The sequence below is a fragment of the Hyla sarda genome, chromosome 6 (genome assembly GCF_029499605.1).
Source record: "Hyla sarda isolate aHylSar1 chromosome 6, aHylSar1.hap1, whole genome shotgun sequence".
Lineage (NCBI taxonomy): Eukaryota > Metazoa > Chordata > Amphibia > Anura > Hylidae > Hyla > Hyla sarda.
In genome coordinates, this window is record NC_079194.1 from 241,472,528 (window position 1) to 241,494,295 (window position 21,768).

Here is a 21,768-nt window from a genome sequence, read left to right on the forward strand (position 1 = left end):
AGTCACTGCTTTCTTTCTGAATGCCATCATTCTGTGCCAGTCTCAACATGGTTACTCAGCTGATTAGTCTTTGTACACATCCTGATATGTCATTCTGTTCTGTCTATAAGCAGGATTATGTTGAAAGGCAGTAGGGTTTCTACCAAAATAATCAACACAACAAAGAAATGTATCCTAGCACTCACCAGGTCTCAGGCAAGTATGATGAAAACTTCTTTATTCATTGGAGTAACGAAAACATAGCGGGGAGGCAGTTGATGGATGATTGTGGGGGAGCACAAACAGCCGGGCCACGGGCCGTATCGTGCCCCCTGGCGCTTCATCAGGCCTCTTTTGGGGCCTGACGAAGCGCCAGGAGGCACGATACGGTCCGTGGCCCGGCTGTTTGTGTTTCTCCACCATCATCCATCTACTGCCTCCCAACTATGTTTTTTCGTTACTCAATGAATAAAGAAGTTTTCATCATACCTGCCTGAGACCTGGTGAGTGCTCCGATACATTTCTTTGTTGTGTTGATTATTTTGGTGTAAAACCTACTGCTCCCGGTCCATGGCCCGACTGTTTGTGTTCCTCCACCATCATCCATCTACTGCCTCCCAACTATGTTTTTGTTTCCATTGAATAAAGAAGTTTTCATCATACCTGTCTGAGACCTGGCGAGTGCTCCGATACATTTCTTTGTTGTGTTGATTACAATATCCTGCTTATACCTGAACACATAGTAACACCACCGATGTAACAACAGGACCTACATCTGCCCTAACGGGTTGCTGTCTATTGTGGAGTTTGCATGTGAACATATTGTTTCTCCGAAGTGAATTTGTGCCAGGTTCTTTGCTCTCTTTGTGGTGTATATTTTCTACCAAAATGAAACACTGGCTTCCTTCTACACCTTGCCTACTAATGGGTGGTGGTCAGCTGTGGTAGGGAAAGTAATCATTTATGGCAAAAGATGGTAAAAACGCAAGAGATATGGTCCAATCCTATTACGTACGAATTTGTTGTCATAAGACATGGTGCTGAGGGGACTACACACAGAAGTATTGCATACAATCATGCCATCTCCAGCCCGTCCTCTGGAGGAGAGGTAGTTAAGGTTCGCTGCTGTCCTTGTTTGCACCACTCTTGGTTGCAGATCTAAATTAGGTGCTGTGGATGCTTTTGTGGAGAGCTCTTAGCATGAGACCCTTGATGACACGCAACTATTCAGAACAAAGTGACAGCTTGACCTTCACGAGGGACACAAAGGAAGAAGGATCGATGTGCTATAAGGAAGCTGCATGTCCTTTATCCACATGCCTGAAGTCATCGTAGCCTAATTAATAACCCCCCGCTCCAATTCCCACCCAGGCACACTCTTACCTCTCCATATCTGATCCCAACTCTTGCTTTGACATAGTGGAACAAAAGAAGCCACTACTGAGAAGGTGGTGGAGAGCAGAGTGATAAGAGTAAGTGCTTTAGAAAAACGAAGCGTCACTAGGGAAATAAGGGATGTAAGTGTACAAAATATTATCTCCTTGTTCCAGCATTCACATCTTTCAGGACGAGATGTAGCCCTCCCAATGTGCTATCGAAGAACATGCAGTTTGTGGGTCAATACATGGATATATGCATTTCAAGGTCAAATCATCTCTCCAGAAGAGAAATCGCAGGCAGGGACATACAAGATCCATTTATTCTAATATATTCCAGCTACGTCTGTCACATTAGAAAGGTGATGTACAGGATAATGGTGCCTACAGACCATAGTGAGTGGAATTCATATTAGCTGAGGAGTCACCTAGCACAGAAATCAAACACAAAGCCAGTAGTGATTATACTTTGTTGATTCTATATATTGTTGTTTTTGCCCCCTTCCAGATGTCCTCTGCAATTCCATATTGAGAATCTGATACTTAAAGGAGTTATACAGTATAAAAAAACGTATCCTGCTATCTGCAGGATAGGGGATGAATGTCAGACCGCAAGGGGTCCGGCCGCTGAGACCCCCCGCGATCTCCCCTAAGGCGTCCCACTCTCCTTATGGATGGAGGTGTGGCCGACACCCCCCTTCCATGCACCTCTATGGGAGAGCCGGGGATACAGCGTTCGGTTATCTCCGGTCCTCCCATAGAGATGCATGGAGGGGCGTGTTGCCCACAGCTTTTTGAAGTGGTTGATATGCCTCCATTCATGCAGAGAGCCGGGGTGCCGGGCGGGAGATAGCTGGGTCCCTGCAGTTGGACCCCCTCGATCTGACACTTATATAAGTTTTTGGATACTGGACTACCACTTTTAACAAAATATAATAGGCAAAGAGTAGGTGGTCCAATTTATATATGACTAGCTGAGTACCCAGTGTTGCCCGTTTTTTTCCTTCCTAATCCTTGTTGGGGAAGAAAATAAATAAAGGAGGACGCTTTTGACTTCATATCCCGTCCTACTCCAGAGGGTTAGGCCGGTCTATTGTGCATCTAATTTATCAAAAGGCGCACGGCTCTTGATAAATTCTGTTCACAGACTTCAGGATCTATGCTTTAGACCAGTGTTTCCCAACCCAGTCCTCAAGGCACACCAACAGTCCAGAATTTAAATTTTTTCCTGTTCTATTCCAATGGAGTAACTGAAAAAACCCGGAATGTTGGTGTGCCTTGAGGACTGGGTTGGGAAACACTGCTTTAGACAGTATTTAAACCTGCTCCAGCATGGTCCGAAATTTCGGCGTACTTTCAGCCGATGCAACTTGTCGCTGAAAAGTCGCTTTTGATAAATTCAGCACCAATGCATTTTTCCGTCTACAATAGACTAGAATGCATCATGTTCTAAAAATCCTCTAAAGCAAAAGTCACACATATTTAGACTGAGACGTTCTGTGCGACAAATTTGGACAGGAAAAACCAGTCTAAATCCTTTAATAAATCTCCCCCATTGAGTTTTATAGATATGTCATGGATTGCATTAGGTACCCTTCCTGTCATCTAGGCTTTTCTGCCTTTACCAGTTGAGGTCTATTGGTCAAGACCTGTTCAAAACACAAAACAAATGTTATCAACTCATATGGAAAAAGAGAGAGTGATGGTAACAGAGAGAGCTATATAAGGTCCGATTTTTCCCTTGTATTTTTCCTCCACTGCCCTGACTGACAGCTTCAGCACATACACTGCTCAAAAAACATAAAGGGAACACTAAGATAACACATCCTAAATCTGAATAAATTAACTAATCGTATGAAATACTTTTGTCTTTACATAGTTGAATGTGCTGACCACAAAATCACACAAAAATTATCAATGGAAATCAAATGTATCAACCCAGGGAGGTCTGGATATGGAGTCACACTCAAAATCAAAGTGGAAAACCGCACTACAGGCTGATCCAACTTCATATAATGTCCTTAAAACAAGTCAAAAGGAGGCTCAGTAGTGTGTGTGGCCTCCACTTGCCCGTATGACCTCCCTACAATGCCTGGGCATGCTCCTGATGAGGTGGCGGATGGTCTCCTGAGGGATGTCCTTCCAGACGTGGAGTAAAGCATCTGCCAACTCCTGGACTGTCTGTGGTGCAACGTGGCATTGGTGGATGGAGCGAGACCTGATGTCCCAGATGTGCTCAATCGGATTCAGGTCTGGGGAACGGGCGGGCCAGTTCATAGCATCAATGCCTTCCTCTTGCAGGACCTGCTGATACACTCCAGCCACATGAGGTCTAGCACTGTCTTGCATTAGGAGGAACCCAGGGCCAACCGCACCAGCATATGGTCTCACAAGGGGTCTGAGGATCTCATCTCGGTACCTAATGGCAGTCAGGCTACCTCTGACAAGCACATGGAGGGCTGTGCAGCCCCCCAAAGAAATGCCACCCAACACCATCACTGACCCCCCGCCAAACCGATGCTGGAGGATGTTAAAGGCAACAGAATGTTCATCATGGCGTCTCTAGACTCTGTCATGTCTGTCATCTGTGCTCAGTGTGAACCTGCTTTCATCTGTGAAGAGCACAGGTGCCAGTGATGAATTTGCCAATCTTGGTGTTCTCTGGCAAATGCCAAATGTCCTGCATGGTGTTGGGCTGTAAGCACAACCCCCACCAGTGGACGTCGGGCCCTCATATCACCCTCATGGAGTCTGTTTCTGACTGTTTAAGTGGACACATGCACATTTGTGGCCTGCTGGAGGTCATTTTGCAGGGCTCTGGCAGTGCTCCTCCTGCTCTTTGCACAAATGCAGAGGTAACAGTCCTGCTGCTGGGTTGTTGCCCTCCGTGTCTCCTGATGTACTGGCCTGTCTCCTGGTAGCGCCTCCATGCTCTGGACACTACGCTGACAGACACAGCAAACCTTCTTGCCACAGCTCGCATTGATGTGCCATCCTGGATGAGCTGCACTATCTGAGCCACTTGTGTGGGTTGTAGACTCTGTCTCATGCTACCACTAGAGTGAAAGCACCGCCAGCATTCAAAAGTGACCAAAATATCAGCCAGGAAGCATAGGAACTGAGAAGTGGTTTGTGGTCACCACCTGCAGAACTACTCCTTTATTGGGGTGTCTTGTTAATTGCCTATAATTTCCACCTGTTGTTTGTTCCATTTGCACAACAGCATGTGAAATTGATTGTCAATCAGTGTTCTTCCTGAGTGGACAGTGTGATTTCACAGAAGTGTCATTGACTTGGAGTTACATTGTGTTGTTTAAGTGTTCCCTTTATTTTTTGAGCAGTGTATATCTAGTGAGTAATAATTTATGAGTAGTTTATACACTGTCATTATTATACACAGCTGTCCTCCTCCTACAATGCATCACTCATTCCATCACCATACAAGGACCACACAGCCCACTCCCAGCATATTAACAGAATTTCATCCTTGAAGCGCTATGATACACTAAACTGCAATGAGCAGACCTTGGAAATGCTTGTTTTCAAAGTCAGTGGTAAAGTATTGAGCCAGCATGGTGTATATACAACACAGGGCTGCCAAGGGGGAAGTGAGGCTTAGTGTTGTATAGTTTGTAGTCTGTTATTAATACAAAAATAAAAAAAAGCACGAACGGATGCGCTCCGTAGTGTAACACCAAAGGTGAGTTGGTAACGCTAAGTGTGAATTGCGCTTACCACATGAAGTTGTACTCCAACCAAGTACAACTATGGAACAGGGCGTATCAAAGGGTCTCTGCAGCTTCGTCCCACTGAAATAGAATCACGATAAAAACAAGCAATCTCCAGGTAGCAGAGCGGGATCAATGGAAGCGCTGAGACCAGATAAGAAGTTGAAAGGATTTATTTCCCATAATGCAACGCGTTTCACGGTCACCCGCTTCCTCAGGAAGCGGGTGACCGTTAAACGCGTTGCATTATTTCCCATAATGCAACGCGTTTCACGGTCACCTGCTTCCTGAGGAAGCAGGTGACCGTGAAACGCGTTGCATTATGGGAAATAATGCAACGCGTTTAAAGGTCACCCGCTTCCTGAGGAAGTGGGTGACCGTGAAACGCGTTGCATTATGGGAAATAAATCCTTTCAACTTCTTATCTGGTCTCAGCGCTTCCATTGATCCCGCTCTGCTACCTGGAGATTGCTTGTTTTTATCGTGATTAATACAAAAACACACAGAATGCAATCTTGACAACTGGTGTTTCAGTCTCCCCTGTTGCTCATTTAAAGGGGTACTCCGCCCCTAGACATCTTATCCCCTATCCAAAGGGTAGGAGATAAGATGTCTGATCACGGGGGTCCTGCCGCTGGGGACCTCTGCATTATAGCAAGCAGCACCCACCTGTAACTGCTACCAGAAGCGCTGGAGGTTCTCTGGCTAATTCCTCCCGACCACGGGGACGGAAGATCGTGACATCACGACTCCGCCCCCGTGTGACATCACACCCCACCCCCTCAATGCAAGTCTATGGGAGGGGGCGTGACAGACGAGGAATTAGCCAGAGAACCTCCAGCGCTTCTGGCAGCAGTTTCAGGTGGGTGCTGCTTGCTATATTGCGGAAGGTCCCCAGCGGTGGGACCCTGGCGATCTGACATCTTATCCCTTATCCTTTGGATAGGGGATAAGATGTCTAGGGACGGAGTACCCCTTTAAAGTTTAGTTGATTCATGAAACCCTGGCTATCAGATGTGTCATTGCTGGGCTTTGAGTAAGGGAACAGCATTATAAGAAAAAAAAGTTGTGGTACACTACTTAGCTATGTGACAATACACTTCCGGGACTACTACCCTCATCATCCCAGTGATCACCACAATGTCTTTTTATTTTTATAACTGTTTGGGGTCAATGATATGTCAGAAGATGGATTTCCTCTTTAAATGACATAAACATAAAAAAAAGAATTTATCTTGAAGGGGTTATCCAGGAAAAAACTTTTTTTTATATATCAACTGGCTCCAGAAAGTTAAACAGATTTGTAAATTACTTCTATTAAAAAATCTTAATTCTTTCAGTACTTATTAGCTTCTGATATTGAGTTGTTATTTTCTGTCTAACTGCTTTCTGATGACACGTGTCTCAGGAACCGCCCAGTTTAGAAGAGGTTTGAAATGGGGATTTGCTTCTAAACTGGGTGGTTCCCGAGACAGGTGTCATCAGAGAGCACAGAAAAGAACAACTCAACTTCAGAAGCTCATAAGTACTGAAAGGATTAAGATTTTTTAATAGAAGTAATTTACAAATCTGTTTAACTTTCTGGAGCCAGTTGATATATAAAAAAAAGTTTTTCCTGGATAACCCCTTCAAGATAAATTCTTTTTTTTTATGTTTATGTCATTTAAAGAGGAAATCCATCTTCTGACATATCATTGACCCCAAAGTTTTTTCCTGGATAACCCCTTTAAATATAAAAAAAAAATTATATATTACTAAATCTGTTAGAACAGCTGACTCTAAGCAGTGGAGATAGGCGAAAACCACTAGATATAAAATGCATATCATACGATTCCACCAGATAATTAATCCGTATCTGAGAATTCTGCTGAATGCTGAAAAACTATTGAATCTGCATATTAAAGTACAGTATAAGGGATTTACATGATAAAACTCTGCGGCTCTCTTGAACTCTAATTTGCTCCGACGCATTGAGGGAATGAGACTTTGGATTCTACTGTTTTCCTTACGAACCGGTTCCTGTTTGTGTGAAGGAATACTGGTAGTAAAAACCAATGCAAATATATACAGTATACTAAATCGCAAGCACACAAAAAAACACAATGTGATGTTAGCTAATATATATTTAGAGGGGGTAAAAACATTGTACCCCAAAATTACTACGATAGCTGATATTATGCATGGACATGTAACAAATCTGCCAAGTGCAACTACAGTGGTCCCTCAAGTTACAATATTAATCGGTTCCAGGACGACCATTGTATGTTGAGACCATTGTATGTTGAGACCATAACTCTATGGAAACCTGGTAATTGGGTCTGAAGCCACCAAAATGTCATCCAAAAATAGGAAAAAGTGATGATTAAAGATAAATAAGTAGATAACTAATATAGATAAAGCAAGTCCTTCCATATAAAAGTAATAAAGATCAGCTGGGAGCCGTAATTCACTCAGTTTTTCACAACCAGGGTGCCTCCAGCTGTTGCAAGACAACAACTCCCAGCATGCCCGGACAGCCGTTGGCTGTCCGGGCATGCTGGGAGTTGTAGTTTTGCAACAGCTGGAGGCACCCTGGTTGGAAAACAATGGTTTATGTAGAGGACAGGAGCTTCTTCAGGGTCCTATACAGTACACACAGTGTCCCAAATGGAGCCGCCCTTACTTGGTGTCCAGGTGCAGCTAACCCTGGCACAGGTAAGGAGTAGTCCAGAACTTGTAGTTCCTCCCTGTACCGTAGGGGCGCTACCAGACAGCCAGTCAGTGCATGCACTTCAGTAATACAGGTGATTTACCAGTAAATTGCCCATTCTGATTGTTCAGTTCCTCCAGTTGTGACACGTTTCACAGATCTGGACTGTCCGTACCATTGTATGTTGAGTCTGGTTTCAAGTTACAATGGTCCAGAAAAGACCATTGTAGGTTGAATCTATTGTATGTTGAGGCCATTGTAAATTGAGGGATCACTGTAATCTCAACAAAAACCTACAAAGAATAAATAATATAGTATAAAATGAATAATCTTTATTGAATTCCAAACAAGAAAAAGGAAAAAACACTGAAAACACTAAGAAATTTGAGACCGCAGCAACTGATAATGGACGTCCCTGAATGGCTCAAAAACAATGGTAATAAATACATATACTTACGATTTTACCACTGAGGGTATATGCCTCTTTGTCTCAGTCATCAGTATATGTGCTATCCACGCACACTTACTAGCTGGCTTTATGTTATCGATCTAGTGCAGTGATGGCGAACCTATGGCACGTGTGCCACAGGTGGCACGCTGAGCCCCCTCTGTGGGCACGCAGACATAGTTTGCCAGGCAGGGCAAACCTGGACATCCCTGACCGGAGGAGTGGTGGACGGAGCACTGTGAGGCAGTACACAAACATACAGCCTCCAGCCATACACTGTACATGGCTGAAGGCTGTATGTCTGTGAGGGAACTATACTGCACCTAATGTGGGGGGGACTACAACCTAATGTGGGTGAACATACTGCCAACCTAATGAGGGGGAACTGCAACCTAATGTGGGGGAACTACAACCTAATGTGGGGGAACATACTGCCAACCTAATGTGGGGGACCTATACTGTCTACCTAATGTGGGGGAACTACAACCTAATGTGGAGGAACTATACTGCCAACCTAATGTGGGGGAACTATACTGCCTACCTAATGTGGGGGAACAACAACCTAATGTGGGGGAACATACTGCCAACCTAATGTGGGGGAAACTACAACCTAATGTGGGGGAACATACTGCCAACCTAATGTGGGGGGAGCTACAACCTAATGTGGGGGAACTATACTGCCAACCTAATGTGGGGGAACTACAACCTAATGTGGGGGAACATACTGCCAACCTAATGTGGGGGGAACTACAACCTAATGTGGGGGAACTATAGTCCCTACCTAATGTGGGGGAACATACTGCCTACCTAATGTGGGGGAACTACAACCTAATGTGGGGGAACACACTGACTACCTAGGTTGTTTTTTCTAGACTTAAAGCGTACCTGTCATAGTGCAAAAAAAAAGTGATATGTTACTCAGGACCCAATCCTGATCATGTGCATATAATTTTTATGTATCTCGGACCTATATATCCAGAGATATAAGCATTTATCTGCTGGTGAGTTACTTTTTCATTGTGCAAGCTGGAGGGGGCGTGTCAGTCTGTCTCCCTCACAGGAGCAAGCCTGTGCAGTCAGCCAATCAGTACTCTCTACTCTGTAACCCTTTCCTCTCTGGTTTTATGCTGTGTCATAGGAAGATACTTGGAGCTTGCCTGCAGTAATCAGAAGACATTATGGTGAATTCATAACAGGATAAAATGTATAAATATGAGAATAGATCTTTATAAAATTAGTGCAAGGATTTTTTAGATAAAAGTACAGCATTTTTATGAATACATGTTCTATCTGTTTTATCTTCTCCTAGTAAAGCTGGATGCTAATCAGCATAGCTGTCACTATGTGTGTCATTCAACTTTCACAGACTCCTGAATGTCTGATCAACTTCTTTGTCATTCTGGAGTCTGAGAAAGCTTTGACAATTTCAGCATGCTGGGAGTTGTAGTTTAGTAACAACTGAAGCTGCAATGTTTGTAAATAACTGTGTTAGAGCAGTGTTGCCTCCAGCTGTTTTAAAACTACAGCTCCCAGCATGTCCACACATCCTTTATCTGTAGTTTTTCATACACAATAGAAATCTCCTATACTGGATACCGGTATGCTTTACGGCCGGTATCCAGTATGCTGTAAAATCTATACTAGTCTGTCTGGCTAAAAGACAGGCGACCCTTAGTGGTGACTATTTTGAGCTTGAATTTCAGGTGAAAATGTAAAAAAATTTTAACAGGTGTATATTGTGAAATGTCATATTATAATGAGTCCTGCTATATATGAAAAGTTTTTAACAATGACAGTGCCTCTTTAAACCTCAGTAAACCGCTGATTTAATTGCTGTGCTGGCACTTTGAGGGGAAAAAAGTTGGCGTGCATTATGGTTTGGGCACTCAGGCTCAAAAAGGTTCACCATCACTGCTCTAGTGGGTCCACTCTGTACTTCTCTATAGACACATCATCAGTATATGTATTTAATACCATTGTTTTTGAGCCATTCAGGGACGTCCATTATCAGTTGCTGCTGTCTCAAATTTTTTATATGTATTTTAAATGTGTGTTTTTCCCTTTTCTTATTTGGAATTCAATAAAGATTATTTATTTTATACTACAGTTGTGGTCTGCAGCAACATTTACTCTTTGTAGCTTTATGTATTAAGTCGGCATTCCGATGGTAACATTTTATTATAGGTGAGCGATCCTACACTATGGGTAGGCCGTCAATTCTTCATGTCTGTAGTATTTCTGCTTTTAATGTGCCCCCTCAGATTTGGTTGAGGTTGCAGTACTGTAGTTCCGCTCACTTCTAGATATAAGGGGGAGATTTATCAAAACCTGTCCAGAGGAAAAGTTTCTGAGCTGCCCATAGCAACCAATCAGATCGCTTCTTTCATTTTTGAAAAGGCCTCTGAAAAATCAAAGATTCAATCTGATTGGTCGCTATGGGCATATCAGGAATTTTTCCTCTGAACAGGTTATGATAAATCTCCCCCTATGTTCACATGACCCTCTAACCTGCCTCATCTTATTGCTTATATTAAAAGAAAACAACTCATCTATTCCAGATTCCATAATGAGCATTGAGGCTCTACAACCCCTTTTCAGGTTGTGCTGTGTACACCGGAGACAGGATCGGCACTGATACACCGTACACCTTTAACAGCTGTCAGCCAAATGTTTGCTCAGTCAACAGCTCACCTGACCCCTCCATACATGTGAACGTTTGGTCATTCTTGTGTCCTAAATGGGGACAGGGGAAATAAGCCTCTGCCAGACAGCTCTGTTAGTGGCTTAGCTCTCCGAGAAAAGGTGGTGGTGGATCCGTGGTGGTTGTCGGTGGTGGTGGAGGGGGGGGGGGGGGGTGAGGAGTTAAACTCCAACATGCAAAATCCTTCTCTCTCCCCCCCCCCCCCCCCCCCCATTATCATCTGTCAGTAAAGAGTCAGAAGGCTCCATACTGTTAGCCAGTCCATTAAAAATGGTGGATTCTATTTACTTTTGGCTTATGTGTATGAGCACCTTAACTTACAGGACATGATTACAATGGAGGGTAAGACTATGTTCACACTCAGTTTTACAGTGTCTGACGTATGACAATATCTTGACGTATGATGGAAGCCACTTAGTGGAACTTGTCATACATAGGCTCCCGTATAGAAAAAATTAACAAACAAACACACATACAAACATATACATCATAGTATCACTCGAACAGAGGTCAAAATGACGCTCTTTTGCCTCCATCAGGTAATGGTGACCTATGGATTTGTTTTGCGTATATGCTGGTAACATTTCCCAGTGCATATAGCAAATAGGGACTGCATAGTAAAGAAAGCCTAACACCTCTGTTATAAAGCAGGAGACTAATAACACAGAGCATGCTCACAGCACTTTTCTATAGAGATCAAGGGGGGGGGGGGGGATATTTACTAATGTATGTCAGCTCTTTTGAGCAGAAATTTGCACTTCACTTTTTTAAAATGATGGGATTGGCTTAGAGGGCATGGCATCTGCAGCTTCACACATTTACTATAATATACATCAGAAATTGGTGTTAAAGGGGTACTCCGGTGGAAAACTTTTTTTTTTTTTTAAATCAACTGGTGCCAGAAAGTTAAACAGATTTGTAAATTACTTCTATTAAAAATTTGTAATCCTTCTAGTACTTATTAGCTGCTGAATACCACAGAGGAAATACTTTTCTTTTTTGAACACAGTGCTCTCTCCTGACATCACGAGCACAGTGCTCTCTGCTGACATCTCTGTCCATTTTAGGAACTGACCAGAGCAGCATATGTTTGCTATGGGGATTTTTTCCTGCTCTGGACAGTTCTTAAAATGGACAGAGATGTCAGCAGAGAGCACTGTGCTCGTGATTCAGGTGTTCCTAAATGAAAATAATTTCCTCTGTTGCATTCAGCAGCTAATAAGTACTGGAAGGATTAAGATTTTTTAATATAAATAATTTACAAATCTGTTTAACTTTCTGGCACCAGTTGATTTAAAAAGAGAAAAAAAGTTTTCCACCGGAGTACCCCTTTAAATGATAGCTGAAATCTACACTCCTCAGTCACTGATATGCCAGATGTATTAAGAGGCTAGTGCCGGCCAATGTCAGACTATAATAAATATCAAGATGCCTGCTTCAAGCTAAACTGTTTTTTGCAGCATTTCTAGTGGCATGGCTACCCCATCATCACGTAAGTAATGTAAAATAAAACATTGTTTACACTGACGTCATTTTTTTAGTTATAAAAAAAACAAAACACATGATAACAGTGTTGGATCCAACACCAATGGCGCCTAATGGACCCCTATGAATTATAATGGCAGAAGCACCATCATTCCCCCATTTTCTTCTTTGCCGGTGGTTGGTACCCTGTAATGCTGTTAGTGGCCGATCTACTCCATGATATTTGGGAGGATGGAAAGGCTGCTATCCTGCTTCTAGGAGTGATTCTTAGTGCCGGCAGAGGTGTTGTGTCTTGAACACAACACCATTTGGTAAGCACAATGGGGGAGATTTATCAAAACCTGTGCAGAGGAAAAGTTGACGAGTTGCTTAACCAATCAGATTGCGTCTTTCATTTTTAAAAGGGCCTCTCAAAAATGAATGAAGGAATCTGATTGGTTGAACTGGTCAACTTTTCCTCTACACAGGTTTTCATAAATCTCCCCCAATATTCTTCCATACATCTGTGCTACACCCTCTTTCCTTCTCTCTTTATATAGAACTACCAGTGGAGGTTCTGAATGTTATCTCTGACAGTAGTGTAAACACTGTCTTAAAGGGGTACTCCGGTGGAAAACGTATTATTTTTTTTTTTTTTTTATCAACTGGTGAATACTAAAGAGGAAATTCTTTTCTTTTGGGATTTCTTTTCTGTCACAACCACAGTGCTCTCTGTTGACACCTCTGTCTAGGTCAGGATTTGTCCAGAGCATCATATGTTTGCTATGGGGATTTTTTCCTTCTCTGGACAGTTCCTGATATGGACAGAGGTGTCAGCAGAGAGCACTGTGGTCAGACAGAAAAGAAATCCAAAAATAAAATAATTTCCTCTGTAGCATACAGCCACTAATATGTACTGGAAGGATTAAGAATTTTTAATAGAAGTTATTTACAAATCTGTTTAACTTTCTGGCATCAGTTGATTTAAAAAAAAAAGATTTCCACCGGAGTACCCCTTTAAGAAAATGTATAATCAGAAAATCAAAACTGAGTCCATTAAAGAAAATATCTGTTACGATTCGGCAGGCTGGATGTGGATCCTCTGTGTCAGCGAGGGATTGGCGTGGACCGTGTCGGTGGACCGGTTCTAGGGTTGCTACTGGTTTTCACCAGAGCCCGCCGCAAAGTGGGATGGTCTTGCTGCGGCGGTAGCAACCAGGTCGTATCCACCGGCAACGGCTCAACCTCGCTGACTGCTGAGAAGGCGTGGGACAGAAGGACTAGGCAGAGGCAAGGTCAAACATAGCAGAAGGTCGGGGCAGACGGCAAGGTTCGTAGTCAATAAGGATAGCAGGAGATCTGGAACACAGGCTTTGGACAACACTAAACGCTTTCTCTGGCACAAGGCAACATGATCCGGCAAGGGAGTGCAGGGGAAGTGAGGTAATATGGACAGGGAGCAGGTGGAAGCTAATTAGGCTGATTGGGCCAGCTAATTAGGTGACTTGGGATGCGATTCGCGAGCGGGCGCGTCCCGCTATGCGAATCGCATCCCCGCCAGCAATGTCAGTGCAGCGCTCCCGGTCAGCGGGTCTGACCGAGGCGCTGCAGAGAGAGGGACGCCGCGAGCGCTCCGGGGAGGAGCAGGGACCCAGAGCGCTCGGCGTAACAATATCTATGGGAAATATAGTTAAAGGGGTACTCTGGTGCTAAGACATCTTATCCCCTATCCAAAGGATAGGGGATAAAATGCCTCATCGTGGGGATCCCGCCGCTGGGGACCCCCGTGATCTTCCACGCCACACCCCGTTAGAATCAGCCCCCGGAGCGTGCTCGCTCCGGGTCTGATTATTGGCGATAACGTGGATGGAGCATAGTGACGTCACACTCCGCCCCCTCAATGCAAGCCTATGGAGGGGGCGTGACAGCTGTCACGCCCCCTCCATAGGCTTGCATTGAGGGGGCGGAGTGTGACGTCACACGGGGGAGGAGCCGTGACATTACTGATCGCCAGTAAACAGACCTGGAGCGAGCATGCTCCGGGGGCTGATTTTAACGGGGTGCGGCGTGGAAGATCACGGGTTCCCCAGCTACGGGACCCCCGCGATCAGGCATCTTATCCCCTATCCTTTGGATAGGGGATAAGACGTCTTAGCGCCGAAGTACCCCTTTAAATAAATCTGAGAAGAATAATTGTCACTCAAATACTGGTAATATCCATAAGAACTTGTACCAAAGCAATAGTAAATAAGGTGATGCATAGTAAAAATATGTGGTTGGAATAGTGTGTAAGTTCCTATATGTGTCTACAGTTGTGGCTTCAAGGATATTGGCGAGCCGCTAAGAATATACTGAGACCAGCATGCAACTGAAAATCAGTACAGATTATCCCTTCATATTTATGACAATGTTGAGAACAGATATTCTTCTCTTTATGATTTATCTTCTAGCACTACTCAGTACTAAGCTAGAAAATATTTCACAGGAACCGTGAAAACTCAACAACACATTTTTATGAGGCAAAGAACAGTGAGATAAATATCTCCCCTGTTCACAGGCATCACAATCCGCTTTCTTATGCTGTTAAGAGCACAGAGCCGCACCGTCAGATATACGATGAAGCCGGGGGATGGAACCATATTTAATGGGCCCTTCTCCTAACTCATAATCCAGGTTTTAATAACAAAGGAGACTTAAAGCTGTGGAACAAAAGGTCCCAACTTGTAAGAACGATGAGGCAGATGGAAGCAAAATTTACATCTCTCCCAGAATAATCATTGCGTTTTTCTTAATACACAGCAAAACCCATTATACACAAATATAAACATCCATATGTGTATAGAAGGGATAAGTAGTATTGGCCAAGATTAGACAAAAGCTGATTAAATACTTTGTACTGTACTCAGTGCCGAAAAAAAGAGAACAAGAATATTTTTGTTATGTTCGCAGGGAGAGAAACAAAAGCTCTCAATGGAAAGTGCTGAGACAAAAACTCCTATTTGATGATATTTCTGTTACGCCTAGCGCTCCGGGTCCCCGCTCCTCCCCGGAGCGCTCACGGCGTCTCTTTCCCTGCAGCTCCCCGGTCAGTCCCGCTGACCGGGAGCGCTGCTCTGTCATGGCCGTTGGGGATGCGATTCGCACAGCGGGACGCGCCCGCTCGCGAATCGCATCCCAGGTCACTTACCCGTTCCCGTCCCCTGCTGTCATGTGCTGGCGCGCGCGGCTCCGCTCTCTAGGGCGCGCGCGCGCCAGCTTCCTGAGACTTAAAGGGCCAGTGCACCAATGATTGGTGCCTGGCCCAATTAGCTTAATTGGTTCCCACCTGTTCCCTGGCTATATCTAGTCTCCTCCCTTGCACTTCCTTGCCGGATCTTGTTGCCTTAGTGCCAGTGAAAGCGTTCCTGTGTGTTTAATAGCCTGTGTACCAGTACTTTTGCTATCTCCCCTGACTACGAACCTTGCCGCCTGCCCCCGACCTTCTGCTACGTCCGACCTTGCTACTGCCTACTCCCTTGTACCTCGCCTTTCTTCAGTATCTTCAGCAGCCAGAGAGGTGAGCCGTTGCTAGTGGATACGACCTGGTCACTACCGCCGCAGCAAGACCATCCCGCTTTGCGGCGGGCTCTGGTGAAAACCTGTAGTGGCTTAGAACCGGTCCACTAGCGCGGTCCTCGCCATCCCTCTCTGGCACAGAGGATCCACTACCTGCCAGCCGGCATCGTGACAGTAGATCCGGCCATGGATCCCGCTGAGGTTCCCCTGCCAGTTGCCTCTGATATCACCACGGTGGTCGCCCAGCAAGCCCGACAGATCGCCCATCTAACCCACCAGATGTCAGAAATGTCCACCATTGTGCACCAACTTCAGTCGCAACTTCTTCAGCAATCATCTCCTCCGCCAGCTCCTGCACCCCTTCCGCAGCGAGTGGCCACTCCTAGCCTCCGCCTGTCTTTGCCGGACAAATTTAATGGGGACTCTAAGTTTTGCCGTGGCTTCCTTTCGCAATGTTCTCTGCACTTGGAGATGATGTCGGACCTGTTTCCTACTGAAAGGTCTAAGGTGGCTTTCGTAGTCAGCCTTCTGTCTGGAAAAGCCCTGTCATGGGCCACACCGCTCTGGGACCGCAATGACCCCGTCACTGCCTCTGTTCACTCCTTCTTCTCAGAAATTCGAAGTGTCTTTGAGGAACCTGCCCGAGCCTCTTCTGCTGAGACTGCCCTGCTGAACCTGGTCCAGGGTAATTCCTCCGTTGGCGAGTACGCCATACAATTCCGTACTCTTGCTTCTGAACTATCCTGGAATAATGAGGCTCTCTGCGCGACCTTTAAAAAAGGCCTATCCAGCAACATTAAAGATGTTCTGGCCGCACGAGAGACTCCTGCTAGCCTGCATGAACTCATTCATCTAGCCACTCGCATTGACATGCGTTTTTCTGAGAGGCATCAAGAGCTCCGCCAGGAAAAAGACTTAGATCTCTGGCCACCTCTCCCACAGTCTCCACTGCAATCTGCGCCTAGGCCTCCCGCCGAGGAGGCCATGCAAGTGGATCGGTCTCGCCTGACCCTGGAAGAGAGGAATCGCCGTAAGGAAGAGAATCTTTGTCTGTACTGTGCCAGTACTGAACATTTTCTGGTGGATTGCCCAATCCGTCCTCCACGTCTGGGAAACGCACGCTCGCACTCAGCTCTCGTGGGTGTGGCGTCTCTTGATGCCAAGTCGGCTTCTCCACGTCTCACGGTGCCTGTTCGGATTTCCACTTCAGCCAGCTCTCCCCTCTCAGCCGTGGCCTGCCTGGACTCTGGAGCTTCTGGGAATTTTATTCGGGACTCCTTTGTGAATAAATTCCGTATTCCGGTGACCCGTCTTGTCAAGCCACTCCACATTTCCGCGGTCAACGGAGCCAGGTTGGACTGTACCATACGTTTCCGCACGGAGCCCCTTCTTATGAGCATCGGATCTCACCACGAGAGGATTGAACTTTTGGTCCTCCCCAATTGCACCTCGGAAATTCTCCTTGGACTTCCCTGGCTTCAGCTTCATTCCCCAACCCTGGATTGGTCCACTGGGGAGATCAAGAGTTGGGGGTCCTCTTGTTCCAAGAACTGTCTAAAACCGGTTCCCAGTAACCCTTGCCGTAACTCTGTGGTTCCTCCTGTATCTGGTCCCCCTAAGGTCATTAAGGACTCTGCCTGCCACAGGAAATGCCCCTCCCCCCCTCCCAGTTCCATCAGGCAAGCTTCTGTGTCCCCTCATGGCCCTCGTCCTGGTGTCACACTGCCCCGTGCCAGGTCCCGCCCTCTGCCCTCTCTCCCCATTCCTACTCCTGCGGTTCTGCCTGCCGTTGAGGAATCCCTCCATCCTTTCCCGGTGTCCTCATCCCAGGGGAGGCAGTTACCCGATAAAGAGAAAGGGAGACCTAAGGGGGGGGGTACTGTTACGCCTAGCGCTCCGGGTCCCCGCTCCTCCCCGGAGCGCTCACGGCGTCTCTTTCCCTGCAGCTCCCCGGTCAGTCCCGCTGACCGGGAGCGCTGCTCTGTCATGGCCGTTGGGGATGCGATTCGCACAGCGGGACGCGCCCGCTCGCGAATCGCATCCCAGGTCACTTACCCGTTCCCGTCCCCTGCTGTCATGTGCTGGCGCGCGCGGCTCCGCTCTCTAGGGCGCGCGCGCGCCAGCTTCCTGAGACTTAAAGGGCCAGTGCACCAATGATTGGTGCCTGGCCCAATTAGCTTAATTGGTTCCCACCTGTTCCCTGGCTATATCTAGTCTCCTCCCTTGCACTTCCTTGCCGGATCTTGTTGCCTTAGTGCCAGTGAAAGCGTTCCTGTGTGTTTAATAGCCTGTGTACCAGTACTTTTGCTATCTCCCCTGACTACGAACCTTGCCGCCTGCCCCCGACCTTCTGCTACGTCCGACCTTGCTACTGCCTACTCCCTTGTACCTCGCCTTTCTTCAGTATCTTCAGCAGCCAGAGAGGTGAGCCGTTGCTAGTGGATACGACCTGGTCACTACCGCCGCAGCAAGACCATCCCGCTTTGCGGCGGGCTCTGGTGAAAACCTGTAGTGGCTTAGAACCGGTCCACTAGCGCGGTCCTCGCCATCCCTCTCTGGCACAGAGGATCCACTACCTGCCAGCCGGCATCGTGACAATTTCCACTTCATTGGCAATAGAAAGAAAAACCTAGAGGAGAAAAAACGAGTGCAAGAGAAAAAAGAATACTACGGTCTATAAAATGGAAAAAAAGAGCGTGATTCAGGGCTTACGGTACTTCTCTTTGTGAGTTTTATCGAAGTTAAAACAGAAATGCTCTGGGCTCAACGCACAAACACTTCGATAGGAAGAGTCACCTTGAAACGGATGGTTCCATGGATCAAGGTGTTATGTGAACGTGTCAGTGGTTGGAAATGTATGTACCTATATGGAAATAGCTTAAGTGGAAAAACCTGTTGGGATGGAATTTAGACGTTTTAGATGTTGGCGCTAGGACATTTTTGAAAAATTTTAGAAGATTCGGTACAGGTGGATGAAAATTGGGACTCCACGCCTCTCCTGTGGTCTGGAACGGAATGAAGTTCAGTGTGTAACTGCAGCACATTCATTGTCCAAAAGGTAGTGTGTACTGATACTTACTGTATATATATATATATATATATATATATATATATATATGTAGGCTTTAAAGCTTTACCTGGGATAAAGTTTCAGTGTCACAATGTGGTTTGTTAGCGCTCAAGACTTGGGAAGGGGATGTTTTACCACAAGAGGGAAAGACATGTAGGTTTGGTCCACAGCCTATGACTGGGCATGCTTAAGGTCATTCAGGAAGGCTGGCTGTTTTTTAGGTTCTTCTTGAGATATTTAAGGCACTACTATAAAAATTCTTCTAAACAGAAGTATACTTACTTTAAAGCTTTCTTCTCGTTGCGGATACCACGACTGGAGTCCGGGGTTCCTACTGTGTCCAGAGAGTTTTTGTAGCGCTTCCCCTAGAAGGAAGGAAAAAACATTTTCAGATTAGGTCATTTTCTCAAAGATTTTAATTTCTGACCTTCACCGGCCATCTTTGTCTGTTAGAGGGGTACTCCGGTACACAAGCATTCTCAACATTGTGTTCAGAGCGCTTGGAGCAGATGCCTGTCATTGTGATGTCATGGCCATGCCCTTCGTGATGTCAGGCCATGCCCCCTTCATTCACGTCTATGGGAGGGGACGTGATGACAGTCACGCCCCCTCCCATAGACATGACTGGAGGGAGCATGGCTGTGATGTCACGATCACAGCCGCACGCTCCAAGCACTCCGAACAAAATATTCAGAACACTGAGACATGGGAGTACCCCCTTAACTCAAAGTCGTTTACCGGAATGCATTCAGACGATCATGATTGCCCAAATAAATGCCAGAACAAGCTGTAGGTAAAATGTTTACCATTAGGTCACCGGATGAGCATTATTGAAAAGTTGACTAAAAGTTGTTAAATAATAAAAGAAGTTAACTAAAAAGCAAATTTTATTATTTAGTGGCTAAAAGTTATATAACTAAAAAGCCTGTTCTACTAGGCAGAGGTGGGGCAGCCTGTTTCAGTGGATTATCTGTAAGTAGGGAATTTTTGTGAAATATAAATCAAAAAAATTGGGGCACCAATCTATTGTACATGCAATATATAGCTAGAAATAAAAATCTTCATGTGAATGATATAGGGATATATCCTGGTTAGTCTGCGCCAGTGTGCAACAAGATAATGGCCCTGATTTACTAAGAGTGGAGTGTAGATTTTGTTGTGTTTTTTTTGCTGTTCTGACCTTTTTTTTCCATGGAATTTACTAATTTACTCCGCTTTCAGAAACTTTATACATGCTTTAAAGTGTAGGGTTTTCATCCCAGAAAATTCACATGATTTTCAGAGTGGTTTTCAGAAAAGATGAGTGATTTTGGATGAAATGTAGGGAACACGCCCCTTTTCCCGAAAAACACACCCATTTTGTAGTATTTCTTAGTGTTTCTGATTCTGTCAGGTTTTTCCTGTTGCACATTAATAATTTACACAGAATTTAGGCGCACAACCCGACAAAAAGAGTTGGAATGCTGTTAGTTAATGAGGGCCAACATAGTCAAATATTTTTTAAAACCCTTTAAAGGAGTTCTATAGTCCATCCAGAACTACAACAATACTTTGTAATATACAACCCAATTTCTGCAGCTACATAAATTCTCTCTAGATAATTCGGGGAAACATTCCATTGGGTCAGATACTCCATCATCAGGATTACCTAAGGATGTTCTCCTCTCCTAGTGGAGACCCCTACAGCCCCAGCAAAACATATCTACGTAACGCATCTATATGAATGTTACAATTTGTTTTTTATTAAAGGGGTACTCCCGTGGAAAACTTTTTTCTTTTTTTTTTTAAATCAACTGGTGCCAGAAAGTTAAACAGATTTGTAAATCCCTTCTATTAAAAAAAAAAAACAGCATATGTTTGCTATGGGGATTTTCTCCTGCTCTGGACAGTTCCTAAAATGGACAGCAGAGGTCAGCAGAGAGCACTGTGGTCATGACATCAGAGGAAATGCATCTCTTTTTTAGATTTCTCTTTAGTATACAGCTCCTAAAAAGTACTGGAAGGATTAAGATTTTTTAATAGAAGTGATTTACAAATCTGTTGAACTTTCTGGCACCAGTTTCCATGGGAGTACCCATTTAATATCATTAAATCAAACTTTTTCAGAGGTACCCTGTGCTGGACGTTTCTTGTTCCGTACAGAAATGCTTGTTTCATCAGTACTTTCCTTTAGTAACATTTATCCATACTTTGTTCCTCCAGACATGGTTAACAATCTGATGTCTAATAAAAGGCAGTGATACACATCGCTTTACATAATGCATCCGATATCAATTTGCAGATCCTAAAGCTAATTTAAGAATATAAGAGCCACAGCAATTGTAATAATAATCAATAGTTATTACTATAGTCATTCCATAAGTGCACATGACGAGGAGCTTACTAAGCCCTCCACCCATAAGGCATCAAGAGCAGATAACAAAAAGCAAAGTTTGGCGCAGAGGTTTATAGAGAATATAAGTCATCCCAGATGGCAGAATCAAGGCAAAGATCCACTTTAATAGGATATAAATTGCCTTGTAAAAAGGCCATATATATGTGAGCCCAGCTGTGATGACTTCAATTCTCTGAACCTTCTGTGCTGTAGAGGAGATTGAACATATGAGGGTATGAGGAGAGAAGTGATAAGTGTGCCAGGTCTTTTCTCCAACCATCAGATTTTAGTGTTAACAGGATCTGACCAGAAATGTTTTACTCTCAGTGTCCAAAACGGAGGAATCGGCCTTCCATGTTGGGTGCAATAGCCCGAAACAGCATG

General features: G+C 44.9%; 1 protein-coding gene across 5 annotated transcripts in view; it reads right to left on the reverse strand.

The window, feature by feature from the left end:
* SYT7 (synaptotagmin 7) overlaps positions 1 to 21,768 on the reverse strand; it is a 526,341-nt gene that overhangs the window by 211,766 nt on the left and 292,807 nt on the right. For all 5 annotated transcript variants that reach the window (XM_056526815.1, XM_056526813.1, XM_056526814.1 and 2 more), the window contains exon 3: positions 19,293 to 19,375. In XM_056526815.1, the coding sequence (XP_056382790.1) occupies positions 19,293 to 19,375 (83 nt within the window). The remainder of the gene's footprint in view (positions 1 to 19,292; positions 19,376 to 21,768) is intronic.